At 41.9% G+C, this 17,426-nt stretch overlaps 1 protein-coding gene across 6 annotated transcripts in view; it reads right to left on the reverse strand.

The window, feature by feature from the left end:
* Positions 1–17,426, reverse strand: part of EBF1 (EBF transcription factor 1) — a 403,345-nt gene that overhangs the window by 141,762 nt on the left and 244,157 nt on the right. For all 6 annotated transcript variants that reach the window (XM_058440091.1, XM_032158511.2, XM_032158510.2 and 3 more), the window contains exon 7: positions 3,923–4,004. In XM_058440091.1, coding sequence (XP_058296074.1) covers positions 3,923–4,004 — 82 coding nt within the window. The remainder of the gene's footprint in view (positions 1–3,922; positions 4,005–17,426) is intronic.

The raw sequence follows: 17,426 nt of genomic DNA on the forward strand, positions 1-17,426 counted from the left end.
AAAACACCTGAGGATGACAATGAGTTCAGTTTGGGGCTGACTGAGTTGAAGTTCCTGGAAATATCCAGCAGACATCTGGACAGTTAGACCTAAACCTGGGTGTCAGGTCTCAGAGATTCTGATATCAGAGTCCTCAATGCATAAATAGTGGTTAAGATGCTATGAGTGGAGAAGATACTGGAGAGAGCCTATAAAATGGGAAAAGATCTGGACTTCAGAAGGAGACGGAGAAAACCAACATTTACAGAAGACAAACAAACAGCATCCCTTGTAGGGAGTTCAGAATGAGTGACTGTTGTTATATAATTCAAGAAAAAATAAAAGGATTCAAAAAGGGTGTAATGGCTGCCAGCATGAAATAACACAGAGAGAGGTAGGAGTAAATAGTCATGAAAGAGAAAAAGACTGAAGAAGAAAAAGTAAAAGGTTGGGTTAGAGAGATTTGAGGTTTTGCTTTAACTCTTGAGGCAATTCATCCATCCTCTAACTACACAATATCCATGCGCCTGCATGCATGAAAACCAATGTTGATTGTGTGAAAATAATAAAGAAATGTATTAATGTATAGGGATACAAAATAAAATGTGTCAGTGTTCATTCTGCCATAGGTTCCTCCATCCTCTTCTAGGCAGCAAAGAGTGGGTGATGGGAACAAAGCAGGTTAAACCTGAGACCCGAAAAGGAATTTGTCATTGTTAATAAAGAAAGACACGGCTCATCCTTAACTCAAAAACTGACTCTATGGTGGCCAAGGTAGCTGCCCCTATTGATCTATTTTAGGACCCATTTGAGAATCATGGGCAAGAGCATTGTCAGTGTCAGAGTTCAGATAAATCATATTTATTTGAAAGACGGCATGGACTTTGTGCTGGGCAGCTCTCATGCTTAATCAAAGTGTGCAGTTTTTGGGACAGTGGCACTGTCACCACTAAGAGCTTGTCAGTGGTTATCAGATATAGGACTAAATCAGTAGTTCTCAGTCAGGGGCCATTTTGCCTCTCCTTTCTCCACCAGGGGACATTTGATAATGTCTACAGACATTTTTGGGTGTCATGATTTGGAGGTAGATGTCCTCTACTAGCATCTGGAGGGCAGAGGCCAGTGACACTGCTAAACATCCTACAATGCACGGGGGCACACCCCCATGATTGCCCCCAAAAAGGATTATCCAGTCTAAAATGTTAACTGTGCCCAGGTTGAGAAACCCTAGACTGAACTCATGATCCATCTTCAGTTTATCACATGGATTTTCTCCAAAGGCTTGCATTTGTATTTTATCACTTACAAATTAGCTATACATGCAAAATATTACTTTCTTTCATATGTAGTGATATAAGCAGAATTGTCAATTTTACGCCATTTTACAGTTGAGGAAACTGAAGCTCCAAAGGATTATAAGACTTTCCAGATATCTATGTTGTGCCTCCTCATCTCAGTAGCCTTTCTACTAAACAAAGAATAACTATTTTGTTTGCAAAATAGAAGCTTTGTAGATGTTCTCAAAAATAATAGACTAAATTGGTTTCTCATCAAGAGGTATATTTCTATAATTCAACCTTTTCAGACATTTTACTAGTACATTCCACAAAGTAAAGAGAGCCCCTGGAAGTTCTACATGAATGCTCTTTTAGGTTCCCAGTGTCATCAAAGTCCATCCCAGACTCTGCTGCCCTAAGAGGTACAGCAGAGTTAATCCTGGTATACATTAGGCATTAGACATGTTTATTAGACATACATTGTTTCACGCCCAGCTATACTTTGCTCCTAACTCAAGCTTTGGTCAAAAGAAATATAAGGCTCATGTCAAGACCAAAGCAAGCTACAAAACAGTTTATTCCAAAATTCGGCCTCACGTTGCAAGACCCTCAGCAACACACACTTAGTAGCACCACATGTGTGGTTTTGCCAGCTTAATTGCAAAGCTGACTCAAACATAACACAAAAAATCCTTTATGGGAATGAGAACACCAAGTTTGAAGTCAGAAGATGACCAGAGGAAACATTTTGCAAGAAACTAGAAACCTTCCCATTCCTGGCCAGGCGCAGTGGCTCACGCCTGTAATTCCAGCACTTTGGGAGGCCGAGACAAGCAGATCACAAGGTCAGGAGATCAAGACCATCCCAGCTGACACAGTGAAACCCCGTCTCTACTAAAAATACAAAAACATTAGCCGGGCATGGTGGCGGGTGCCTGTAGACCCAGCTACTCTGGAGGCTGAGGCAGGAGAATGGCATGAACCTGGGAGGCAGAGCTTGCAGTGAGCCGAGATCGTGCCACCGCACTCCAGCCTGGGCGACAGAGTGAGACTCCATCTCAAAAAAAAAAAAAAAAAAAAAGAAAGAAAGAAAGAAAGAAAGAAAAGAAAAAAAGAAACCTCCCCATTCCTGTGTGTCAAGACAAAAGGTGGTGAGGCCAAGATGATTTTAGAGAAATACCTCAGGATCTCAGGAGAGATGACTTTTTTCTACTGCATTTGTTCTTTAATGAGACTAGTAAGTCTCACCTCCTTAAAAGAAATCATCTTGGAGACTAAGAGATATTGACATCCCCAATCAATGCTCAAGATTGTCTTTCCTTTTTCCCATCAGAGAATGAAGGTGCAGCTAAAATTTTTCAAGATCCTCTCAGAGATCATACATTTCAATCTACACTTAAAGCTGACTAAATATACTTAAGAGCATACTTTAAACACCACGCTGTTTCCCTGATGGACCATATGAGCATACGTAAATGGATCATTGCTCTGACAGGGAAACTAACATTGACCATGCAAATAACTTAGCCATGCCATTAGGTGGAGAGCAGCACGAGGGTGTAAAACTTTGCAACTCAAAGTGTGGGCAGTGGCTTTGGCATCATACAGGAGCTTGTTAGGAATGCAGAATTCCAGTCCCACCCCAGACCTCTATTAGCATTTTAATAAGATCCTCAGGGGATTTTCAGCACTTTTAAGTCAGAGAAGCACCACGTCTAGACTCAACAACCTTTCCTAAAATCCAAGTACCATTTTGTGTCTTAGAAGTAAATGCATTTGTTTGTGAGTCCTCTTCCTTTAGTAAATGTATAATTAAGGACATTTCTGAAACAGAACTGTTATCTGTATCATTTTAGACATGTTATGCTTCTTGCCAGGGCCATTTATAATAGGCAGCTACCACTAACAATTTCCAAGATTGGAAGAGGTGAGCAGAGAGAAGCAAAGGAAGAGAAAGCCATTACTATAAAGCAGAGCAGTTTTACCAGTTGTACTCTTTACTGTTTTTTGTTTTTGTTTTGTTTTGTTTTGTTTTGGTAGGGGGTATAGGATCTTACTCCATTATCCAGGCTGGAGTGCAGTGGCATGATCTCAGCTGCAACCTCCAACTCCTGGGTTCAAGTGATATTCCTACCTCAGCCTCCCAAGTAGCTGGGACAACAGGCAAATTCACCACATCCAGCTAAGTTTTGTATTTTTCTGTAGGGTTGAAGTTTCACCCGTGTTGGCCAGGCTGGTCTTGAACTCTTAACCTCAAACAATCTGCCTACCTCAGCCTCCCAAAATGCTGGGATTACAGGCATGAGCCATTGCGCTCTGCCTCTTTACTCTTATTTACTGGTTTTCCACATACAAAATTTTAGGCAACGAATTCATCATTTCTATGTACTTTACTTAATCTGTGGGGGTTTAGGCACGTGAGTCCATTCAGGAAGCCAAAACTAGACTCAAAGGACACCATTACCTCCACCAGTGAGCACAGGTGGTACAGTTCCCACTCTTCTCTAATCTAAACAACTGCTAGATTGCAGATACCTGGGGGACCAAGGGCCTCAGCTGCTCTTCACCTCTGGGAAAACAACTACTTATCTTCTGCCTAAGACTTTTTTATCCTCTTCTGATATTCATTCCATTATTGAGATTCAAGAAAGATAAGTCAGACCCACCTGGAATCTCCGCATGTCACGTGGGTTTCCTGCATTCTTTAGGCAATTTTGGTTACATTTGAGGAAAAATTTCAAGAAGAACCTGTGAAGAAACAAATCATCATGGTTAGCATTTCAGTTTCTGACACGGGAGGGAAAAAAGAGGTAAGTCACCCCTGGGTTGTGCATTCGATTCTCTTTACGCGTTTTCTGAAATATTCAGCATGGTGTTAGAACCAATATTTCATTTGTGGCCTTAGCCTTTGTTTTGTATCCACGCTGGACCTTCCTTATGACACAAACACTCTTGGTACCGCCAACAGATCTCACAGAAGAATTATGCCCCAAGGAAGTATTTTCACTCATACAGAGGGAAGGCTTTCATCATAATTTAAGATAGGTTCCAATTGGATATAATTGTCTGAGAATTACTCATGGTCCCCAACAACAACATGCAATTTAAGCCCTATAAACTCACAGATGATGAACTGGCAAATACATGCTGGATGAATACAAGGATTTGGTAAACACTTTTTATCTTAGCCTCTCAAGTAAAATGTTTTAATTAGTAGTACCCATGAGAAATAAGTAAAATTCACAAACTAACTAAACTCCTTTGACTTCTCAAATACCTCCTGAATGTTTTTCTTAAACTGTCTGCTGTAGACAAGAGCTAGCTGTGACTGAATAAAGATTTTCCTGCCTCACTGCCACGTTGGTTTCTGAATTGGTTCTACAGTGAGATTCATGGGTTTTACTTGCTAAGGTGACCAAAGGTCCCAATTTGCCAAGAAAAATCCTAGTTTATACCAGCTGTACTGGTGTATGTATTAATAGTACCTACTTTAACTCTCAAAAATGTCTTGGTATGGGTGATAAATTATATGGTCACTCTATAACTTTCTGAGTTATTTCTTATGTAACCATCACAGTTGTTAAAGTCTATCATGGAAAAGCAGCAGCTACTGAAAGTGTCATATTCAGGCATTCATGTCGGCCACCTGTAATTAAACCCTCTACCTGCCCAGGTTTGGGAAAAGAAGTATTTCCAAAGATACCTAAGTTTTGCAATCTCTTTTACTATTAGGCCTAGATGTGATGTTCCTGTGGATTTCAGGCTCAAATCTTTCCTAAAAATATCAAAATGCATTAAAATGCTGGTCAACTGAATTCTTGTTGTAATTCAATTCTCTTCCCCTTTCTTCCACTTCAAGTCCACACTGGAGTAAAATCCCCACCTCGACACAAATAGATTATGAAGAACTATTGCCCTATGATGCCTCATTCTGAATTTGGCTCTGACTGCAATGTCTGTCAATCATGTAACACTTGGATCCTCTATAACAACAGCACTGCACAAAGACATACAAAGTTCAGCCAATTTCTGAATATGAAACTGAGAGAAGTCCCAGATGCATCCCTCTCCTCCTTGGTCTCTTAGAATCTGCCAAGATGGGAGTATGTTGTGGGAATCATTCTTTAGAGACAAACAATGGCCTTTTCAATCAAAAGAGTAACATTTAAAAATGCAAACATCTTCCTAAAATGACTTGTTAACACCGCACAACATTTGACTGCCCATCAATGAAAGCAGGCCTCTAAATAATCACTTGCCGCTACTTCCAGATTCTCTCCACAGAAGCCAAAGTTGATCAACCTTTCATCCAAGACAAATGGCTTACAGAACACCACTGAAGCCCAGCTGTGTGAAACAAAATCCGATTTTGAGCTCTCCTTTCCCGGTACCAAGACCCACACTGTCCTTGCACAGGACAATCAGCCAGTCACTGACTCTTGCCCACTTTCGATATGATAGATTTGGTAAAGGAAGGGGGGTTAAGGGAGTGGCGCAAATCCTAAGTGCCTTTGCACTGTCTTGTTGGACTGAGCTCCCAGAAGGCAAGTGCTGGGTAGCCCTGCTGATCACACATGGCTTTCAGAAACCATTTAATACAGTGGAGCTGATAGTTGTGATCCTCGAATCTTGCTAGGGTTCAATACTATATCCATAGACACTGAAGACATGAAAACTGGCCGCTGCTTTCAAGAACAGTCAGTTAGAAGGGCATATTTCAAAGCTACTTCAAGCCCCAGGAGAGGGCTGATTACCACTAAACTGACAACAAGAGTGGGTGTGATATAGTGAAAGGCCACAGCCATTAGAAACACCCAGAATAATGAGATTCATATCCTGACTCTGACAGGTACTACCTGTGTGACTTTGGATAAGGAGCTGAACTTCTCTGCACCACACTTTCCTTATCTATAAACTGGTATAATAACAGGCATTACTGTATAGGGAAACTGTGAAAATTGAGATAAGGCATAGTAACAGATACATGGTAGGTATGCTGATGGTGGCAGTCATCGTAAGAATGGCTTCCGTGTATTGAGTGCTTACCTTGTGCTCAGTTCAATGCTAAGAACAAATCCGTTTTCTCATACAATCCTCCTAAGTAACCTCTGCTATTAATTCCATTTTATAGATGAGGAAACTGAGATTCAGAGAAGTGAAATAACTTGTCCAAAGCTATGAAGTGTGAATCTAGAATTCAAATTCAGACAGTGTAGCTCCAGAGACTGTACTCTTAACCACCATGATGTAGTAGTTTTAGTAATGACAGAAGTAGTGCAGTAATGATGTTAATACTAATTGTACTATTGATAGCAATTGTACTGTAACAGCAATTTTGCTAATAAGAGTAAATAAGACTAATCGAACTACTAAGAATAATTATTAGTATCATGATTTCCACAACAGCAACATGAACATTATGGAAGTAGACATCATTGCCATTCTCCCTTAAAAGGGCCCCCCTGCTTGCTTCCCCAGGGTTGGTAATATTTGCCGCCTGTGTGTGTTTAAGCCATTTGAGCCCAGACCCGACAGCCAGATTCAGGTTGTGCTAGAAGGAGCTGTCAGCACACCCTCTGGCTTCTTCAAGTCAGACAACTGCTAGCCACCATGAGGGGGTCCATCTGGTGCCAAAATGAATTTTGAAAGACAGGCAAACAGGACACCAGCTATGCCAGGGAGAAACAGAATCAAGGGAGCAGGGGATCTTCTGCCTCAAAGATGAGCTAGGGCAGGGCGCCTGTCAGCAGCCCATCGTTAGCACAAAAGCTATGCCGGGCACACACCAGATCCCTGTTACCCTAAGCTGGCCTGTCACTTGGCATGCTGGCAGAGTCCCCCGCCTGCCCCTTCAACAGTGGATCACTTGCTGAAATTGAAAGCTTGACCATCTGTCGTGGGGAAGACACGGCCGTCAACTGGTGCCTGAGGCCTCACACAAGCCCTTATGTGGCAAAGACGCTCTGAAGGGTCAGTTCTTTTGGGGAAAGCCAGCCCTACCCCAGAGGGAGCCTCAGAAATTCTTTCAAAGTTTTCCCCTAAGTAAAAGCCAAGTGCCTGACCCTTTCGGATTACACTTCCTTAAAGGAACTGAGAGGAGTTAGAAGGAGGAGTTAAAAATATCCCCACTGAGAGACAGACATGGCACACGAATTTGGGGGATGACTTATCAGGCTAAGTTTATAAGGCCTTTGTAAACCGGGGGACACGTGCACATCTGCTGGCCTACGGAGAAGATTTCAGATTCCGAGGGGGCTTTTAACAAAGCAGAGGTTATTGTAACTCAAAACCTCACTTTTGTCTAATGAATTGCTGCATTTTGTGAGGCGGGTGTGTTTGATAAAGTGTTGTCAGGAGAAAAAGTGTGGCAGCCTTACCCCAACTGTGGGAAACTGACCCACAGCAGGACAAAGCCCCTATTGACCCTGTAGAGTTCCAAGGAGTTCCATAAACTCCAGGAAACAGCCTGATCAGGATCAAACTCCTTTTTAACTCAAATCTTTTTTTTTTTTTTTTGAGGGGGGAGGGAAGGAGGTCACGATAAACTCGACATATTTCTGTTAACTTTCAGTACAAATAATATCATCTTGTGTTCATGCAATGTGTTAATTATTCAGAGCACTTATATTCCCAATATCTCACTAAATCCTCATGGAATTTCTATAAATTAGGTGCACCAGGAATTATCAAAGCCATTTGAAAGGCAAGAAAACAAAGACAACAAAATTAAGGGATTTATCTAGCCAACAACCAATCTTGTAAATTGACCAAAAGGACTAGTCATGGTATGTGTTTTCCATGAACTCTAGGATTTTATAAGTGATCTTAACCATCACTTAGTCTAACCTCCTCATTTTGCCTATGAGAAAAATGAGGTAACAGAAGACGTGACAATATTCACATAGTTAATAATGAATATCAGAGCTGGAACTATAATCCGCATGTCCTGATGTCTAGTTATGTGATTTTCCCAACATAATATTAGCTTCTCAAGCCAATCCTGTAAGAGCTGAATGCCTGTGCTCTGAAACTGTTTAGTTTACTATCTCAAATGAGGAAGTGACAGTCATAAAACCAAAAGTGACATCCTATTGAAAGTTGTATCTGGGTTCATCGATCAGGCCAGTGTAGGACATTAGCCCATCATGGAACTAACTGAACCCAACACAAACATTTGTAGAACAAAATTGCTTATTCAATGACATACCTGTATCACCTTTTGCCAAGCAACAGATACTAGTATCTAGTTTGAGTAGCTTCCTTTTAACCAGCACAATACTCAAGACCAAAAGTCACCTCTGGACTCCCCCAAAAGGAAAATTAATTCAATTAGTCAGCAGGATCTGACTCACCTACATGAGGATATAAAATTTTTAAAAAATCATCCCTGCATGCATAGTGCCTGGCATAAGACCTAGAACCCAGTGGGTTTTCAGTAAATACTTGCTCAACTAAATGGAGTCTAGGGTCTCCAAGGGATAGAAATAAGGGTGTTTTTACAGTAAAGACAGCAGTAGAGAATACTGGGCAAGAGCTTGCATTGGAGCTAAGACAAGCCTGGGTGAATTTCAACAATTCTCTGAACCTCAGTGGCCTCATTAAAACATGAGAATAATAGTACCTCTCTCCTAGGATCACTGTGCAGCTTTCACCATAATTTTAGCTTTACTCCTTAATTAATTGGGTGACTTTAGACAAATTATTTAACCTCTCTGTGCCTCAATCTTCTCATCTGTAAGATGGGAGGAACATCGGAACCTACTTTAAAGAGTTAAGAGAATTAAATGAGTTAACATACGTGGAGTGTTGAAATAGTACCTGCCATAGAGGAAGTGATAATTCGTTTCTTCATCATTTATCCCTGGCAACTGCTTACTGCCTAGCACTCAGAGATGTTGAGATTTTCAGATACAAAAAGTATTCTTCACTCTTTAAATGTTAAGGTCAAGAAAAGAAGGAAAGACTTATGTACCCAATGAGAACTATAGGTTTCACTGAATGACCTAAAAAAGAAAAAAATGAAGAAGAAGAAGAAATAACCACCAAAGAAAGATAATAATGACTACAGCAGCTTTACCCAAAGGCTAAGACACATAAAGGAAAGGAGTAGTGCCTTAAATCGTGGAGGACTCCAGCTAGTCAGAAGTGAAGGGCACACACAGTAAAACTGCCCATTAGGCAACAGCTTGTGAGGCATTATTATGCAAAGCATTGCAATCGATCTGGGCTGAGCAGGTTGAGTTTTTACCTCCCCTAACCCAAATTCTGAAAAATCACGTTTGGATTCTTGCAGCTGCTCTCATAATGTCCATGCTGGACAGGAAAAGCATCAAGGCACACCTAAACTGAGACATAAAACCTCCATTTGCAATCTTAAGGCTCCTCGAAAGTTCCTCTTGACTTATGCCTGCAGATGGTTATGTGGCAGATGATCCTTCCCGAAGATATTCAGGACACGGAGACTTGCTCTGGCCCAATGCAGGAAACAGCTGTGTGGAAACAACTGTGGGGTCCCTTCTGTGTGAAGTTCAAGCTGCTCCCACCCCACACACACTGGAGGGTAGACAGCAAAATGCCTCATGATTAAAAGGACCTCTTTGGAAAAGTTGTTTCTATAGACAGCACCATCACCTTTGCTTTGGAAAAGAAATGCAGAACCTCTTGCCTCCATGACCAAGCCTACTGCCCAGAAATAGCCAAGGAAGTCTTTCTAAGAGTCTAACAATTCTCTCCCAAATTGAAAATATTGAAACAAAAAGCATCTATCCCTACCCAGCCCACCTGAGCTGCCAGGGGCTTTATCTGAAATGTTGTCACTACCTCCTGGTAGCCTTCAAAGACACAGAGCTCTGAGAAGAGGTAAACAAGAGTCTCATAGCCCTGAAAAATGGATCTCTCTTGCAACAGAGCAGGCCAAAACAGTGAGAAGGAGAAAACTCTATTTTCAATGTCAAAGAAAGCATTTTCGTTCCTAGCACACAGAAGTAGTTGTAGAGTACAGTTCATCCATGTGAAAATCTGATACCCATAAGGCTGCCAAAATCCCAGGATGCCACAAGGGCAGGCTGAAGAGGCTGAACCCATGTAAGGGTAAAGGTTGCTCACCGCAGGGCTGACTTCCTCTCCTTTTCTGATACTAACATGCATTCCTGAGAGAGACCCTCTTTGACTTAAGCACCAATCATTCTGTTTGAGAGGTGGGGTGGGCAGAAAGGGGAGGAATAAGATCCTGGAGGGAATTCTGCACAGATGAAGCAAATTCTCTCCTCTCTCCCCACAGTGGAGGGTGGAATGGTACCGAGTTGTGGCACTATCTTGGGGATCCCAGGGGAAAAGCATGTGGCTGCCCCTATTCTTGGCCACTGACTTCAAGAAGTTTACCTTTTCCACTGGCCAAGGTCCTTTAGATCTTGGGCATTTCTGGAAAGTGTTCTCAGCCTGAAGGGATGAACATGATCAACCCGAAAAGCATTCATTACCTCAGAGCTCAGAGTATGCCCTTGAGGGAAGGGCATCATTAGTGGCAAGAATTTAAAAAAAACAAAATGGTGTTGTCATAGCACAGCAGCCAATGAAAGAATTTAAAAATAGTTTTAAGGAAAAGGACCCACTCCACATAGGTCTCCTCATACTAGAAGTCAAATATGAAAGGCAGGAAAAAGGCTTGAGACAGTGAATAGGTAGAGGACAGGACAACTAACCAGTGGCCAATGGGGAAAGAAAAAATTACGATTTCTTAGAAATGACACAGAGAAGGCAGGTTAGAGCAAGGGGGCTGTAGCTTAACACTGAGTTCTGGCTATCTGGCCCAACTTACTCCCCTAGCAAGGTCTGACTGGAAATTTAAGAGAGAAAGAATTCTAAGTTCATGTATGGTAGAGAAGATGTTTATCCTCAGGGATGCTCTTTTACACAGATTACTCAAATGCCAAGTGTTTCTTGCCAAAACATATTAAGGTGCAAACTCTGACCCTGGGCAAACATTTGAAGTCATCCTAATGATTTGAAATGTGGCAGGAATGAGGCAGATCACAAAACCAAGTGTCCGTCTGTCCTTCTTGGAACTGGGGACAGACTGAGGACACATTTGTTTTAAACTGTTTCCATTACAAGGAACCCAATTTCTACTGCGAATCATGGCCACAGAGTTCCTGCAGACCTACGGACAGGTTTTGAGCAAAGGTATCAGGTCTTGCACTTCTGGGTTACTGGTGCAAATCTTTCCCCAGGCTGAAAAGGATGCACAGGCAGGTGGCAACTTTGCTTCAGTAACAGCAACCCACTCCACAAAGCCAAGCATAAAAAATGAGGCAGGAGGAGCCTCAGCTCCCCAGCTTAGCAGTTACTACAGCAAACACAAGCACTACACCATGTGTAAGGCCCTGTCCTGAGTGCTTTGTATGTATTAATTTATTTACTCTGTACAACAGTCCTATGAGATTCTACTTCTTTTCTCATTTTATAGATAATGCTACCAAGAGGTAAGGTAATTTGCCCAAGGTTTCCCATCTAGTAACAAGTGGAGCTGAGATCTGAACGTAGGTAGTTTGACTCCAAAGCCCACATCCATTAAACTATATTCTTTACATGTTATATATATATATCATGGGATCATAGACCATACCTGGTTATATTCTTATTATCATCACCAGATTCATTCAAAATTACAACTGAAGCCAGCATAATCATTTCACTAGAAATGCCAACACTTTCACTAGATTATAGCCAATTATAAATTTTAATATTTTTTGAGTTTGCTCCCAACCACTTTCACCCTATTTGTGATCCCTCAAATGCATTTTAACCATAATGAAAGACCAGTGGGTGATCTGGTAACAGAACCAACCCAAATATGGAGAACAGTGGCCAAAACAAAACCAATGTAATCTGGGTTTCTTGGGAAGAGTCAATGAACATCATCATAAGGATTAAGTTATACTATATGTAGTTATGGTTGTCACCAGTCACTACTTTTGTATGTCTTTCATGCAGACAGAAAGCCAGGGGTTGAAAATGAAAGGCGGTTAATATCTCCTTGTTCAGTACATATGTGTTTAGCATTTTAAAGCAGATTCATTTAGAATCTCATGTTAGAATTTCACTTTTCCCTTCTAAGGACTCAGAGGGTTTTGATATTAACTTCCCCTGTGGAGGTGACAGATGTCAGAGACAGATCAAGAAGTTCAAGTCCACAGTAACTGAGGCATACAGTTCTGCCTGGATGCTCAACTTATGATTCTTTTCAAGACTTCAGAAAGTACAAATGTTCGTTGTCACACATTCATTCACTTACTCAACCAACAGACTTTCCAGAGAGTCCAATATGTAGTGATTCTTCTCATTCAATACCAATTTTACTAAGAGCACCATAACTTTGGTTCAAGTTTTTCTCCAAAAGAAAAATAAAAAAGAAGACAACTCTTTACATTCAAATTCCCAGGAAAACTTTTGACTCTTAGGATGATAGAGTATTCGAGTAATTGCCAAGGAAGATTGAATACTTTTAAAATATTAATCAGTTGTGGGTGTTCTGGCAGGGTCTAGATCAGTGAATCTTTCAAAGTCCCTAATAATGCCAATAAAGTGCTCTCCTACTCTTCACTTTTCAGCATTCTTTGCTAAGTCACACCGAGCTACATCCTGTGCTTCGAACATGAAATCTCTTTCCTGCCTTCACCATAGGCTGCCTCCCTGGATCTGAAATGCCTCCCTCACTCCCACACCATCTCAGCTTCCCATCATCCCACTTATCCCTCCAGGTGCGGTATAAATGTACTGAGCTCATGAAACCTTCCCAGATACCCGGAGCTAGAATTAATCCCTGCCACCTACACTCTGTTACAGCACTTGTCACACTTGGTCTTCACTGCAAGGCCTGCAGTTGCTTATATAATGGTCTGCCCCTCCATGACACCATGGACTTCTGATAGTGCCTTTCCATTCCCGACAGCATCTTGCACAGCTGTACATGCAAAACACTGAATACACAGCTGACTTAAACAAGCTGCAAATATTAATGGCAGTTAGCTTTGAATTATAGCATAAAGATTATTTCTTTCTTCTATATTTTCTGAATTTTCTATGAATAGGCACTACCTTAATGAAATAACAAACAACTGCATTGTAAAACTTGAAGTGAATATCATTCAGCACAGAACCTAGGGACGTTGGCTCCATTCTACAAGGAATAAATTAGTAACTAAAGATTATGAGTGGCTTTCTCAAAGTCTCTATGCTCTAAGATTTACCTTTTAACTCAAATGTGAACACTTAAGAGCTATCCATCTCACACTCTGTAAAATGTACATCATTTATTAGTTTCATATTGCATAATTCATACATGAGTATCAACTGGGAAGGCTCCACACCACTGGTGTCCTTAACTTCCTACTTAATATTTTAAATTTGATGTTGAGAAATTTTTATCTCCAAGTTAAACCTGCCATTGTTTTCCCATCATTCAAGTGTAAACCAAAGGAGTAAAAGGCCATGTAACTAAAGTCTGTTTAGTTCCTTCTCCAAAATTCTACAGACCATTCTGTTGACTTTTGTTGAAACCCTTAGTTAAAACTCTTAATGATTTACTATTTCTTCATTCAGCCTATTTCCTTAGGTTCTATTTATTCATTCAGTCTGTCCTTATTCAATAAGTATTTACTAAGCACATACTTTGCACCAAACAGAAGGCATACAAAAGAAAACCCAGTCCCTTCCCTTGTGAAAGTTCATCGAAGTACAGTTCTCAGGCTGTCTTCATCAGCCTTGAGAAACTTGCCCTGGCAGAGAGAAAGTAGGAACTGTATGCAAATTTCTGTACATACTCTTTCCTGTGGGATGAGTCCACTTGGACCAGAGGGGCATTTGAAGAATTTTGATGCACACTAAAGCTTGAGAATTGATAGCTAGTTGATTCTTAAAATTAACAATAATACCAATACTATGTGATAAGTGAAATCATGGAGCTATATACCAGAAATTGTGAATTGCCTGGGCATCTCATCATGTGCAATTGAAATTCAGCATAAAAACTTAAGTAGGGGCCAGGCGCGGTGGCTCACGCTTGTAATCCCAGCACTTTGGGAGGCCAAGGCGGGCGGATCACGAGGTCGGGAGATCGAGACCATGGTGAAACCCCGTCTCTACTAAAAATACAAAAAAATTAGCCGGGCGTGGTGGCGGGCGCCTGTAGTCCCAGCTACTCGGAGAGGCTGAGGCAGGAGAATGGCGTGAACCCAGGAGGCAGAGCTTGCAGTGAGCCAGGATTGTGCCACTGCACTCCAGCCTAGGCGACAGAGCGAGACTCCGTCTCGAAAAAAAAAAAAAACAAAAAAACTTAAGTAGGGCCAGGCGCGGTGATTCACACCTGTCATCTCAGCACTTTGGGAGGCTGAGGCGCATGGATTGCTTGAGGTCAAGAGTTTGAGACCAGCCTGACCAACATGGTGAAACCTTGTCTCCACTAAAAACTAAAAAATTAACCAGGCGTGGTGGCAGGCACCTGAAATCCCAGCTATTCTGGAGGCTGAGGCAAGAGAATCACTTGAACCTGGGAGGCAGAAGTTGCAGTGAGCTGAGATGGTGCCAGTCTAGGTGACAGAGAGAGACTCCGTCTCAAAAACACAAGTCAAAACACTGCTGAGTAGAAATAAAAATAAAATTTCCCCACCCATCCTCTCTTATCCCAGCACAAGCTGCAGGGAAAGAAAAAGGTTCCTAGCCAGACATAATGGCTCATGCCCATAATCCCAGCAATTTGGGAGGCAGGCAGATCACCTGAGGTCAGGAGTTTGAGACCAGCCTGGCCAACATGGTGAAACACTGTCTCTACTAAAAATACAAAAATTAGCCAGGTGTGGTGGTGCACACCTGTAATCTCAGCTACTCGGGAGGCTGAGGCAGGAGAATCACTTGAACCCAGGAGGTGGAGGTTGCAATGAGCCAAGACTGAGTGACACAGGGAGACTCTGTCAAGAAAGGGAAGAAGGAAAGGGAAGGGAAGGGAAGAGAAGAAAGGAAAGGAAGGAAAGGGGAGGGGAGGAAGGGAAGTGAAGCAGGGAGGAGAAGTCAAGGGAAGGGAAGGGTAGAAAGGAAGGGAAGAGAAAGGAAGGGAAGGGAAAAAAGGAAGGGAAGAAAATGGAAGGGAAGGGAAGAAAAGAAGGGAAGAGAAAGGAAGGGAAGAGAAAGGAAGGGAAGGGAAAAAAGGAAGGGAAGAAAATGGAAGGGAAGGGAAGAAAAGAAGGGAAGAGAAAGGAAGGGAAGGAAAGGGAAGGAAAGGGAAGGAGAGAAGGGAAGGGAATAGAAAGGAAGGGAAGGGAAGGGAAGAAGGGAAGGGAAGGGAAGAAGGGAAGGGAAGGGAAGAAGGGAAAGGGAGAAGAGGTGAGGTGAAGGGTGTGGAGGGGTGAGAAGCGGGGGGGAAGAGAGGGAAGAGAAGGGTAGGGGAGGGTAGGGGAAGGGAGGGGAAGGGGAGGCGAAGGTGGGGAAGGGTGGGGAGGGAAGGGTGGAGAGGGGAGGGGAGGGAAAGGGTGGGGAGGAGAGGGGAGGGAAAGGGTGGGGAGGAGGGGGAGGGGAGGGGAGGGAAGGGGTTCCTGTTTGCAGTAGAAAGCTGATATTTGGAAACTTTGTGCTTCAAGGAAAATAAATAAACTCACTTTTCAACCAAAAAAAAAAAAAAAGTACATATAGACAAAAAGGATCAGCTGAAAAAGCTATTCCCCAAGGCAGGGGAGGGGGAAAAAAAACACAGAATCTTGCTAAGGATGAAAAGTATTTTGAAACTATTTTAAATAATCACTACCCTTTTAATATTCACCGCATCTGTCTGTTCACTTTTCCCAGCATACCCTCCCTTGACCCAATCTCAACATCTTCATGTGTTGCCTGCCATCCCCTGGCCTCACACATCACTGGGGATAATGAATTTAATTTGAGCAATGGATTTCATTGAAAAAAAAACTCTGCATCCCAATATGCCACACAAGCTGAGCTCAGATAAAAACAAGTGACTCCTTAATTTGGATTTAAAGCTCACGACCAGTCTACAAATAAAAATGACCAGTGAGCATCATGCCCACAGAGCACTGACAATAATCTCTTGTGCTCCAAATTATTCTAGTCTATATTATGGACGATCCAATAAGCCTGTGTGTTCTAGTCCATAAAAATATAAGAAGAAATTTATCATTTTGAAATCATAATGCAAAATAGAGTCTGACACTTTATTAAGCACTATTTCTCATGATATCATAAGGATGCTGATGGAAAATGAAACTAAAGCAGTATCAGAGACGAACAATGACAGCATTTAGACTTTCTGAGGGTGCTTTGTAGCTCACAGGTCACTCGCTTGCCCTCCCCACGTGTCACTTTTGAACAGCTTCAGTTTAAACCCGAAACACTGGAAACATAATTCTGAAAAAAGCTTTCATTTTATCACAAAATTGGTTGATCATTTACTAAAACAAAGAATGCTGGAATGGGATAAGAAATGATCTAATCCAGATATTCTTAACCTGCACTCAGTGGATGGTCTACATGGTGTTCGTGATCACTCCAACATTGTATGCAAACTTTTGTATACTTGTTTTCCTGTGGAATGGGTCCAGAGGCTTCAGATGACGGAAGGAGTCTGAATTGACTGCCAGAATCCTTTTTATTCTGTTTTGATAATAGTCTGCTATTCTCTTTTTAGAGAACATCTTCACCCTCACTCAAGAGTCTTTACATTTCAGCAGCATAAACTCATTCCACACTTGGACCAAAGCGGCACTTGTGATCTAGGCCTGGCCAGTCAGAACATCATAACCCCCAACTATGTAACTGCTTTAGAGACTGGCATGTGACCCAAGTCAAGCCAATCAGGCTCTATCTGAGCTAGTCTCAGGACTTTTGTTTGGGTGGCTTTAAAAAAAAGAGATGCAATTTCCATTTACGAGAGTTGAACCCAAAAGGATGTGTAGCTGGGGTTGCTGGAAAATTCAATACATTTGGGATGAATCTATAATAGAATATAATCCACTCATATTCCACCTTGTAGAGATCACTGGAAAAGTGAGTTTTCTTAGGTAGGGAAGAGGGAAGGTAGGACGAGCTTACATCATACAATGCCCTCCAAGAAAGATAAGGAGAAGTGGGGAAGGAGATGTGCTTAGAAGGTGGCAGGAGACAAGACAG

This window comes from Hylobates moloch, unplaced genomic scaffold (genome assembly GCF_009828535.3).
Source record: "Hylobates moloch isolate HMO894 unplaced genomic scaffold, HMol_V3 SCAFFOLD_6, whole genome shotgun sequence".
Taxonomy (NCBI): domain Eukaryota; kingdom Metazoa; phylum Chordata; class Mammalia; order Primates; family Hylobatidae; genus Hylobates; species Hylobates moloch.